This window comes from Glandiceps talaboti, chromosome 21 (genome assembly GCF_964340395.1).
Source record: "Glandiceps talaboti chromosome 21, keGlaTala1.1, whole genome shotgun sequence".
Lineage (NCBI taxonomy): Eukaryota > Metazoa > Hemichordata > Enteropneusta > Spengelidae > Glandiceps > Glandiceps talaboti.
In genome coordinates this window covers 13,277,109-13,288,449 of record NC_135569.1, presented here as the reverse complement: position 1 = coordinate 13,288,449, position 11,341 = coordinate 13,277,109, and the positions used below count along the sequence as shown (strand labels likewise).

At 37.1% G+C, this 11,341-nt stretch overlaps 1 protein-coding gene across 2 annotated transcripts; it reads right to left on the bottom strand.

Annotated features, from left to right (window-relative positions):
* Nucleotides 1–2,491: 2,491 nt before the first annotated feature.
* Nucleotides 2,492–11,078, bottom strand: LOC144451496 (elastase-1-like). 2 transcript variants are annotated; one of them, XM_078142362.1, is made up of 7 exons: nt 10,988–11,078; nt 9,440–9,579; nt 8,744–8,771; nt 8,147–8,309; nt 5,841–6,100; nt 4,945–5,072; nt 2,492–3,176 (listed from the first exon to the last, which is right to left on the bottom strand). In XM_078142362.1, exons 2-7 carry the CDS (start codon nt 9,506–9,508, stop codon nt 2,958–2,960), a joined length of 867 nt encoding a protein of 288 aa, XP_077998488.1. In that variant the 5' UTR covers nt 9,509–9,579; nt 10,988–11,078; the 3' UTR covers nt 2,492–2,957. The 2 variants fall into 2 exon arrangements, with proteins under 2 accessions (XP_077998488.1, XP_077998487.1); XM_078142361.1 differs by having other exon boundaries at nt 9,440–9,551; nt 10,988–11,073.
* Nucleotides 11,079–11,341: the final 263 nt, after the last annotated feature.

The window sequence follows — 11,341 nt, the reverse complement described above, 5'->3', positions numbered from 1 at the left end:
TAGACTCTGTCCAAGTGATATTATTTTGTCCCCCTTGGAGGAGAGAAGACATCAAACTGACATGGTGGAAACTTATAAGTACATGACTAAAAGATATAAAACCCCACCGGAGACATTTTTCGTATCTCCCCATCGTCATGGATTGAGAGGTCACTCATTAAAAATCTTCAAGCAAAATAGCAGATCAGAAATCGGAAAACAATTTTTTGGAAATAGAGTTGTGGACAGCTGGAATTCTCTTCCCGAAGAAGTTATTTCTGCACCAAGTATAACCAGTTTTAAAGAAAAGTTGAGGGCTCTTCCCAAAGGAAATAGGAGCTAAACTACCAAGTAACCAAGTAACCAAGTAACCAATCTTTTCAAGTCATATTTATTCGGCGTACAACTCTCTCCATTAACAACAGCTTTTTTTTATCATGACTAAATGTGGACTGCTTGACTGTCTCACAAATACTTTACAAGATCCTGCAGGTATAGCACTATCATATACTTATTAACAATACAGGGTAAATATATTCAAAATGGAGTTTAATAGCATCTAGAGGGTGAAAGATAGGGGGGGGGGTTTGAGAAGGGAATATAATTACTTCTCATGGGGGGGGGGCTTCCCTAGAAGTCCTGGAGCTTTTTTGCTCTTAATAGACACTTTCAGGCAATAATTTTCAAGCTTTAAGACAACACCAACATGTAAAAAATAACTATACAAATGTCGCGTGTGTGGGGGGGGGAGGGTGTGTGTGTGTGTGTGTGTGTGTGTGTGTGTGTGGCCATAGGGGTCTCCCCCAAAAAGCTCTGCAGTTGTTGTTTTTTACTCTTAAAGCCCATTTTTAGGTTATTCAGACATGTACACTTTCAGGCAATAATTTCCAAGCTTTACAAGACAGCACCATCAAGTATCAGAAACTATTATATATTATTTATAACGTACATACTTACATCGAGTTGAAATATGTTCTTAATCATTATAGTAAAGGTCAGCACATCTAATGGTAGTATCATTGGTAGGGGAGATTTGGAGTTTTAAGGCAATATTTTGAAAATTTTGGCAAACATTTCACATATTAAAAGACAAGATCATCTCAAATTAGCATAGGGTGAAAATTCTTAAGAAAAGTTTAGAACCATTATGACATTAAAAAGGTTGGTGCGTCTGATTGTTGGTTGAATGCATGAGTCACTTCTGGGGGTGAGAGAGTCCTAGGGTACTCCCCTTGGAGATCCGGAGGAATTTTGGTTCTATTAACTTAGGCAATTTTTAGGTTATTCATAGCCTTTGAGGTAATCATTTCAAAGCTTTGAAAGTTTCCGAAGCTAAAGTTAATGTAAGTTTTAAATGAGTTTATTTCCCATGTCACATAAATATGGGCCCGTAACATTGGTACAGTGGCATTAATATTGTCACTGGTATGTATAAAGTCACTGGTATGTTAAAACACAGTGACTTTAGGTGGTCATACCTATAGTGTATAATAGAAACTGGAATTTGATGAGATGTGGTGATTTGCAGTGTCGATAACATGTAGTGTCCAAAATAGAAAGTGCATCTACTCTAGAGTAGAAAGATTTAGATTAACTTCTTTTATTAATATCTCTGAAGATTACCATTACGAAACCTTCAAGTTCACTTTTGCCCCAAAGTGCAATATATTATTAAGTGAAGCATTGATTGTGAAACAGCCAAGCATTTACATGACATGTTCTGTAACTAGTGTGGTAGCAGATAATACATGTATATGTATTGAATAGAGGTATGTTTGAACTCTTACGTGAAATAATATTAAAGAATTTACGTAAGAAACAGGGACAATAATAAAGTTAGTTCATACAAAGCTTTTTGCCATTGTAGAAAACAATTTTCCATCACAATCCAAAACACAATGACCGCCCCCATCCACAATTTTCAAAACAGCATGACCCCCCCCCCCCCACTGCCAATTAAAAAACCCAGAGTGACCCCCCCCCCTCCACCGGCTCCCCCAGGCCGAAGAAACTGACCGGTCCCTTAGTTAATAAAATACAGGGGCCGAGGGGTAGGAGGCAGGTCACTTTTACAACTTGGTTCTCGGGGATGTCCACAAATCTTATTTTAAGTGAATTTGATAGGGGTTATATTTTACTATGACTTCACTCACTCACTCACTCACTCACTCACTCACTCACTCACTCACTCACTCACTCACTCACTCATACCTCTATCTATCTCCCTCTCAACCTCCCTCTTTGTGTCTGTGTTTCTGCCTGCCCGTCCGTCCGTCCGTCTCTCTCTCTCTCTCTCTCTCTCTCTCTCTCTCTCTCTCTCTCTCTCTCTCTCTCTCTCTCTCTCTCTCTCTCTCTCTCTCTCTCTCTCTCTCTCTCTCTCTCTCTCTCTCTCTCTCTCTCTCTCTCTCTCTCTCTCTCTCTCTCTGTGCTGTACATTTAACCTTCAACCTATAAGGTATACGACCATTTCCTTACACAGTCACATAAGAATTCGAAATGTTGTCAGGTAAGCATGGTTAATTTATTCAGTTTTGTAAACATATAAGCTTACAGGCCTATCATATATAGTTACACAACAAAGACATTTCGCTGTGTAACAACATAGACGTTGTTTAGCAATTGACCTTAAAAGAAGAAGTATATTCTCCGGTCAGCTTTAACAGGTAGTGAGCATAGAATGAACAATGCTGTCTTGAAAAGTTAAAGTATCCGTGCTTGACTCGCAAGGTGTATATTGGAACAACAGCAAATATTTGGTTTAGTCATATCGGTTTGCCTAAAGCGAATCGTCCAATGTCGAGTAAAGCGTTACATGTTAATGGTGATGAATATGTGCATACATAAGTTTGGGACACGAAGACTTATAATAGAAAATTGAAGATAGTGACGCTGAGTCATCGTAAGGATAGTGTGTTATTTGTCTGCTCTAAATGACGGTTAGGATGGAGTATTTAATTTCCATTTTTTTTGGAAACTCCTTATCCTTTGTTACAGTAGCGGTGTCGCAAATATTTCTTTATATCACACTGTTGGTTTCCTCCGCTGATAACAGAGACCAATTCATCATGGAAGCTACTAATGCGTATGAAGCCCTCAGGAATGTTTGGTGCCCCACAGTGACCGCCAAAAGTGACAATACCAAAGACTTTCAAGTCACCATTAACATCATTACACAGTAATGGACTTCCACTGTCACCCTGTAGGTGCACAAAAGAAAGAACTGTTAGCATGTATGTGGTATGCATATTTACTTGTCTGGGAAAGTTGTCCGCATCCCCACCCCATGGGAAATCATACAACGAGACTCCGCTCAGATCCAAAATCCCCCACGGCTATCATACTCCATTTTCGGGAAACAAGAGACTCTATACTAAGGCCTAACGTCTGGTATATTCTGACATGGTTTGAGTACGTATACTATGCTTTTGGAATCGTGTCTATAAGGAAAAGGTGGCTGTGAAATTAATCATATTCTTGAGGGGAGCAAGTATATATATTTCAAAAAACATTTTTTTAAAGCTGCAACAATTGCAACTGGACAGTTTAAAAAAAACAAAAAAAACAAACTGTTTTTCAATAGGGAACTTGCAAACCCGCCATGTTGAATGTTGCATCATGGGCAATATGATAATAAATACTAATCAATTAGTATTATAAACAATGTTGAAACATTGTTTGTAACCACAAATAATCAATTCATAGTTACCCTGACCATTGTGGGAGGTTTATTTTATCGGTAGCTCCAGATTAGGTATTACGACAACCACAGATAATCCCATAGTCTTTTGCATCTGAGCATGCTCAGTCTGGATTGCAAGTTCCCTATTTGTTAGATTTTTACCATTTAATTAATCGTGGTAAAAATCATACTTACATAAATTTTTTTTGCTATGTATTGTACTCAGTACTGAATCAACTGTACAGAAACATACTTGTGTAAGCAGTAAGCACATGGCATTGCCCTGTAAATCTAGTCAATTTTAGGTCCGCACGCAGTACGACATGAAAGGAGATATGTGGCATACAATTACGAGTATAGAACATAAATAATACTATGGGTTCCTCTACCAATGATACGAACCGCCATGTCATAGATTTTAACCCCTCGGAGTAAAAATAACGCCGATAATTATCACCTAATTTATTCTGATGTCCATCAACCTAAGAATAATCTTTGACGTTCGACAGCAGTATAGTACAAATGTCAATATGACTCCAAAGACTCGATGATTCCTTTGAATGAACCGGTGTGACGGTTAGTAGGTATTAGCCACTCTTATGTACATTCAACTGACGACGTTAGCTATGTCGATGGTGCTGCAATATTACGAAGAAAATACCATACTAAACAGAGTTGTTAAAACTGTATCTTCAATTATTGGGGCAGACCCTCCTTGCCTTGAATCACTCTTTATTGATCGCACAAGGAGGAAATCAAGCTCCATATTACGATGACTTTTACCCTGCACACAATATGTTTGAACTCAGACCACTAAATAGTTCAAGTAGTGGTCTGAGGTTTACTGCCTTCACTGAGGGTCACGGTATAGAACAATTAAATCACGGACGAATCGTTTCTTTGACAGTTTTTACCCCACGCGGCTATGCCCACACTAAACAGAGCATAATATTTTAATTCTTTATTTTACCATGTATTTATAGTAGAACATATTATGTCACGTGCTTCTAGTTCATGTCAACCATTGTATTTTATCATAGTTTATGTTCTTACCAGTTTTATATGGATTTCTTTAACTCGTCTTTTGTCTGCGAAACTGCATCAATTTAATTGTAAGCTTTTGCGTTTATATATGGTAATAAAGTTATTATTATTATGGGGAGGGGACAAAAGGTGGGGGAGGGGGGGGGGCAACGGGTATTGAACCTTGCCGAACATCACTATTTATACAAAATCTTTAAAGCTAAAATTGTACCAATTTGTAGTCAAATTTTGAGGTAACTTACCATACATGGACTACCATTTCCGGTGCCTGCACACAACATGTCGTTTGTTATAAATGTCCAATATGCCAAACAATTTTGATTGTCTATGACATCTACAGTAGTTTCGAGTAGGACATCACTCACTGGACCTATCGACGAAGAAATTCAATGTTGTTAGATACGTTCAGATATTCGCCATGCCAGTCTCTCTACCACGAAGGGTGTTAACGACTGGAACACGTCGAGGACGATCATCAGTATTAAAAATTGTCATGCTTTTGGGGGAACGAGCAAAATTTATGGGGCGGGGAACGTAACCGAGGAGAGAATAGGAGGCCTTGGAAATTCTAATGTCTGGAAAGGGGGTAAAAAATAGTTTGATATTTTTGCTCGTGGTTTGATTTCAGAACCAAATTAAACCTCTGAAGCGGTCATTTACCGGGTACGTTCACAAAATTTCTTGCGACTTGGTTGCAATAAGTTTTAAGCCAAAATGCCATTATGAGGCGGGTGAGTGTCATAAGAATGAGTTTATATGCCATACAATTGCAACATTGTATCTGATAACAGGAGGTCGTAAATAGAGGGTGTCTTCGGTTCAATCTCAGTCTAAGGTTCAATCCATTCTACTGCAAGATTGTCTATAAAAATGTGCACTTAGTAACAGTCAGTCTAGATATTGGCATCTTATATTTTACTATTCCCTGTTCTCAGATACCACAAGTTTGGCATTGATGGTATGAATTGAACTTTCCAAAGAGTGTAATTGTTTATATACAGCTAGGGGTCTTATCAATTGAGTTTATCTTGAAAATCACAGTTGTGTCTATTCATTGCACCCTGTTCACATGAATTTCATTGTAACGTATTAATCTATATATAGCAAACATGGTGCAATATAAAAGAATCTATCTTACCATCGACGTATGTTTGACCCCATCCGGCTACTTGACAGTTACCAGACTGTATGTTGTCAACTGCCAGTTCTGCAGGCTGCACGAAATTATTAAAAGCTACATCTTGGCTAAACTGTATAAAGGCGTAATCGTCGGTTAGTGTTGAACCGTCATATGTCGACGAGATAATAATCTGGGCTATGGAAAGATATTGTTCGTTCCCATTTGTTTGAGTCAAGCTATGTTCACCAAACACAACCCTCAAGCTAGAACGTTGAGATCTGCAGTGGGAAAACAACTCAGGTAGTCATGTACATGTTTAGTCAAATGTTATGGGGAATACTGAAAATCTGTAATATGTGTGCGATCGCTGTCATTTACATGCTTTACAGTTACTGTAATTAAGTTTTTTTTACTTTGGCGTAAATGAATTGACACACACACACACACACACACACACACACACACACACACACACACACCTACTCGCTCGCTCACTCACTCACTCACTCACTCACTCACTCACTCACTCACTCACTCACTCACTCACCCACCCACTCACTCACTCACGCAGACAGGCAGGTAGACAGACAGACAGACAGACAGACAGACAGACAGACAGATACCCCCACAACTGTGTTAAAGTGGCACAAGATGAGATGAGAGAATACTTACATAAAACATTTCTTGCTATGCCAGTATCAAAGTGGCCATATGGACGAGGCTTAGGTATTTAATTTGGGGTTTTATTTCATAAAACAATTTTATCATGGCATCCTTATTGAAAAATGAATATGAAATAAGATATACCAAGTCTGTGTTTGTAACCCAATACATTACAAAAAGCTAAACAAAAATGTGTAAAAAAGTTTGTTATTGTACGTACAATGACAAAAAGTTTTACACGGTCATGTATCAATCTTTCGCAATGTATTGAGTTGCAAACACAGACTTGGCATTTGTTGTTTCCCATTGGTTTTCAAAATTGTTTTATAAATTAAAAATCCAGAATAAATACCAAATCCTCGTCCATGTAGCCATTTTAATACTGGCATGCAAAAAATGCATGGAAATGATATGCAAATGAGAACGCGATTGTTCGCTACACACGACATCTCGTGATCGCGTTGTATGATTGTTTATGATTTTTAAGGGGGTTCAAATAGTCATTATTACATTTTGTCATATTCCTAAAAAACCTCCATATTTTTCCTTTTATATTACTAATTGTGTGCAAATATAACCTATAACATATAATGATCAAAATGTTCAGTTCACATTCTATACAGAACAGGTGCTACTCACCGAGCATGCGAAGACATACAACTGTAGATATCAGACCGTGGACAAACGGAACAAACAGGGAAAGTATACAAATGAATTGGATTAATAACACTTGGCACAGCATGTTAGAACAGCAGAGACTTGTATTTTGTATTACATTTTATGGTTTCATATGAACAATTTATGACTTTTTTTATGTGTACATGAAATGCCAGGGGAACTGGACATTTGTTTGTGAATGTGAACTACAATGTAAAGTGGCCATTAAATTGTTCTTATCAAATCATGGAGTGTAATACAAGTCTCTGTAAATCCAACATGCTGTGTCAAGTGTTATTCATCCGATTCAGTTGTTTACTTTACCTGTTTGTAACATATTTCGTTTGTCTACAGTCTGATGTCGGCAGTTGTAAATATAATTCGTCTTGACTTCATGAACATGCATCGCACACCATCTTTTAATTCTTTTCCATCAACAAAAATAGTATTAAAAGATAACTTACAAAAAAGTCAAGATGACTGTTGAAAGTCTAGGTTTCAGATAAACACATAATGAAATAGTGAAATAACCTCATGCCAGTGTGGGCACTCTGGGGGTATTTACACTCGTGCTAGTCTCGGTTACCCAGACTCTCGCCGCTGGGGGGGGGGGGGGGCTCTGCCTACGAGGCCTCCCCAAACGTGGTTTTCCCAGACTCTCGTTTGGGGAGGTCTCGTAGGCAGAGCCCCCAGCGGCGAGAGTCTGGGTAACCTAGACTACACTACAATCCTGCAATACCATACTTGCACTCACGTGTCGTGGGGTTCTGTCATATTACGTAATTGTATCGTTTAGTTATATCTTAGTAACATATTTGAGTACAGTCAATTGCAAATGATGGTCAAGTATGCGAATACTTTTAATTTTCAATATTCAGCTAGCTCAGAAATGTATAAACTGGTCTTGTGCCCCTTAAACTACCATTTCCCTGATAGAATACAATCCTGACCTTACGACACATTGCAGTTTAGGAATACTGCCATTGCAGAAAACATATGCTTACTGGAATGCATATACACAATGTGCTGGTACAAGACCCCAACGCTGGTTGAGCAGCAGTGCGCTGCACACATGCTGATGGTTGAATTGAAGTGAGCCATGCCAGGGATGAGAGTGCGGGACTGCTTCTTGGCCACCGGCTATACGAACACTTCTGTGTGGAATATCTATTTATCACAGGAGATATGACAAATAATTTTAAAATTACAGTAATTACAGTAATTAAACTGAGATAAATAGGACACAGTGTCCTGCATTGGCGAAAGAAAATACAAACTTTGAAATAAATGTACATGGATGAACGAATATCTATAGTGACTGAACAAGTTGTTAAGAGAAGGAATAATATCAGGGAGATTGGAGGATAACAATACATACAATACAGAGGCAAAGAGGTTTACAGACAGACAGACAGACAGACATACAGACACACAGACAGACAACACAAAAATAGACACACAGACAGAGATAAACAGACAGACAGGCAAACAGACAGAAGATAGAGATAGATAGATATAGATAGATAGATAGATAGATAGATAGATAGATAGATAGATAGATAGATAGACAATATACAACTATCATACAGTACTTTACTTACCATTTAGATTAATATTTCCAATCTTTGACTAAAAGAGACAAGACAATCATTATTCTAAGTTTATTGTGCAATGCTTAACTAGTGCATCCGATGTAATTTACACACACACACACACACACACACACACATACACACACACACACATACACACACATGCACGCGCGCGCACACACATACACATATATATACATACATACATACATACATACATACATACATACATACATACATACATACATACATACATACACAGAGACATACGCACACATCTGCACATATACACGCAAGGACACACACACAGGTAAATAGATACATACATACATACATACATACATACATACATACAGACAGATAGACAGACATACATACATACATACATACATACATACATACATACATACATACATACATACATACATACATACATACATACATGCATGCATGCATGCATGCATACATACATACATACATACATACATACATGCATACATACATACATACATACATACATATATACATACATACATACATACATACATACATACATACATACATACATGTATACATACATGCATGCATACAGACATGCATACATACATACATACATACATACATACATACATACATACATACATACATATATGCATACATGCATACATGCATACTAATGAATGTATACATCAAACCACCCCTTACCTGTATTTCCCGTCCTTCAACCTCTATGGACGATAGACCTAGTAAAAGGAATAGACACCACAACTCCATCCGGTAGATCAACCAATGACGTCACTTAGTGTTAAATAGACACCTTTATAAAGAGTAAGTTATTATAGGTTCTGTAAATGAATATAACAAATGCTAGGTTCATCCATTAGTGTCGCATCGTACATAGGTAGGCGTTTTAAAGCTGTGATGTTCTAATTTGTTTTACTCAAGTGATAATCCTTCCATAAAACCCATATTAAATTATTCCAGTGTTACAGTAATGTTGTTTGCATAGCGCCCGTTTAATATATTGAATCTGATTGGTCTAAAACTCAAAACATTATGTTGACCAACAACACTTTAGAAGAATGGGTTATAAAAATGATATCATGTTGAGTCTAATATACAGCCCGTGTGAGGTTACCGTTCACTGGTTCTGTTTGATACAACCAAGCGGTAAGAAACTTCACATGCCATACTTCAAGATAGCAAGGTCGAATAAATAGCTTCTTGTGTTGTTTTGTCTGAATTAGATGAGCTAACGTCAAAACATTGGCGCCCATGTGTCCACGTCTAGCGGTAAATACGTTTAAATAGTTTATTTCATCTTAAAGTGTAGAATGGGCACTTTCTTCTTGTTTTCTGAGTGGTTATGTCAAACAGAGCTTGTAAACACTAACATGAAACGGGCTGTATTATTTTAGGTTCAATCGATCACAGCAACAATATGTTTATCTAAAATTGCCATACCCTTTTACATCAACGAGGTATTGTTTTGTACTTTTAAAAGTATCTATATATTTACTCAATAAATGAGAAATTCACACTGAAAAAAGAGAACAAAAAAAAGATAACAAAAAAGCACTATGCATATACATGCACAGTAATATGTTTGATAAAATTATCGTTCATCACTTCTCATCTTTTACAAAATTTGCAAAAGTCGAATAGAAAGAGATATTAAAGCAAATTTGTAACTTTGAACACTTCTCCCGCCAAAAGTGCATAATGGTTAGATGAACACAGGTTAACGGTTTTAGATATTGTGTTTATAATTTAGAAGGAAAAGCGTATTTGAGTAAAATCATCAATTTTGAGTATTCATCACCAAACAAGATATTTCCCTGTTGTATCAGGACGGGAGAATCGCGCCAGTTAAAATATGTATCTTACATGACGTCGACGGTGACAGCGCGTGATGGTGACACCACAACGGGGAAACAATCTTTTTCAGACCTGGAGTTTTAATTTATAGTTATTTTTGTCATGACTTCCTACTTGAAAAATCAATTGCAACAACGTTAATAAAGTCCGTATTCGTAACTCAATACATTGCGAAATGCTGAAAAAATGTATAAAGTTGTTAATGTACGTATATTTACACATTTATAAATCTTGTCAAATTTATTGAGTTACAAATATGGACTTTGTCAATGTGGTTTCACTTTGGGTTTTCAAGTAAGAAGCTATTATAAAATTGTTTTATGAATTTAAAAAAAATCCAATATAAAAATCCAATCCTGGCATTTTTACACTTACCCTGAAAACGAAGACTCGAATGATGCGTCTGAAGACAGATCTGAAGTCCTGTTACAATTCGTTCCTGTTTGTTCGCGGACTTACTGCCAACTGAGGTGAGTATTATAGTCAGGACCGTATTATACTAATAATTAACATACCATATCAATGAACATTTCGCACCACGAGATGAAATCAGGAATCGTACAAATTTTGATTGAGGTCTATTTCTATGTTTCTGGAATGTTATTGGATCAAATTGCAGAATCATAGAAGTGTATTTCCTCTGTTTAATGACGTCAGCTTCTGGCCAAATAGTGATCTCTTGAAATATAATCATCGGCAACTTCAGTTTGTATGAATAACTATTATTTC

Coding starts and splice junctions, on each gene's coding strand:
- LOC144451496 (XM_078142362.1), bottom strand. CDS start 9,508: ATGGAGTTGTGGTGTCTATTCCTTTTACTAGGTCTATCGTCCATAGAG. Junction 8,772..9,439: donor TTGAAGGACGGGAAATACAG/GTAAGGGGTGGT, acceptor TGTCTCTTTTAG/TCAAAGATTGGAAATATTAA. Junction 5,073..5,840: donor GGGTCAAACATACGTCGATG/GTAAGATAGATT, acceptor CTTCGTCGATAG/GTCCAGTGAGTGATGTCCTA.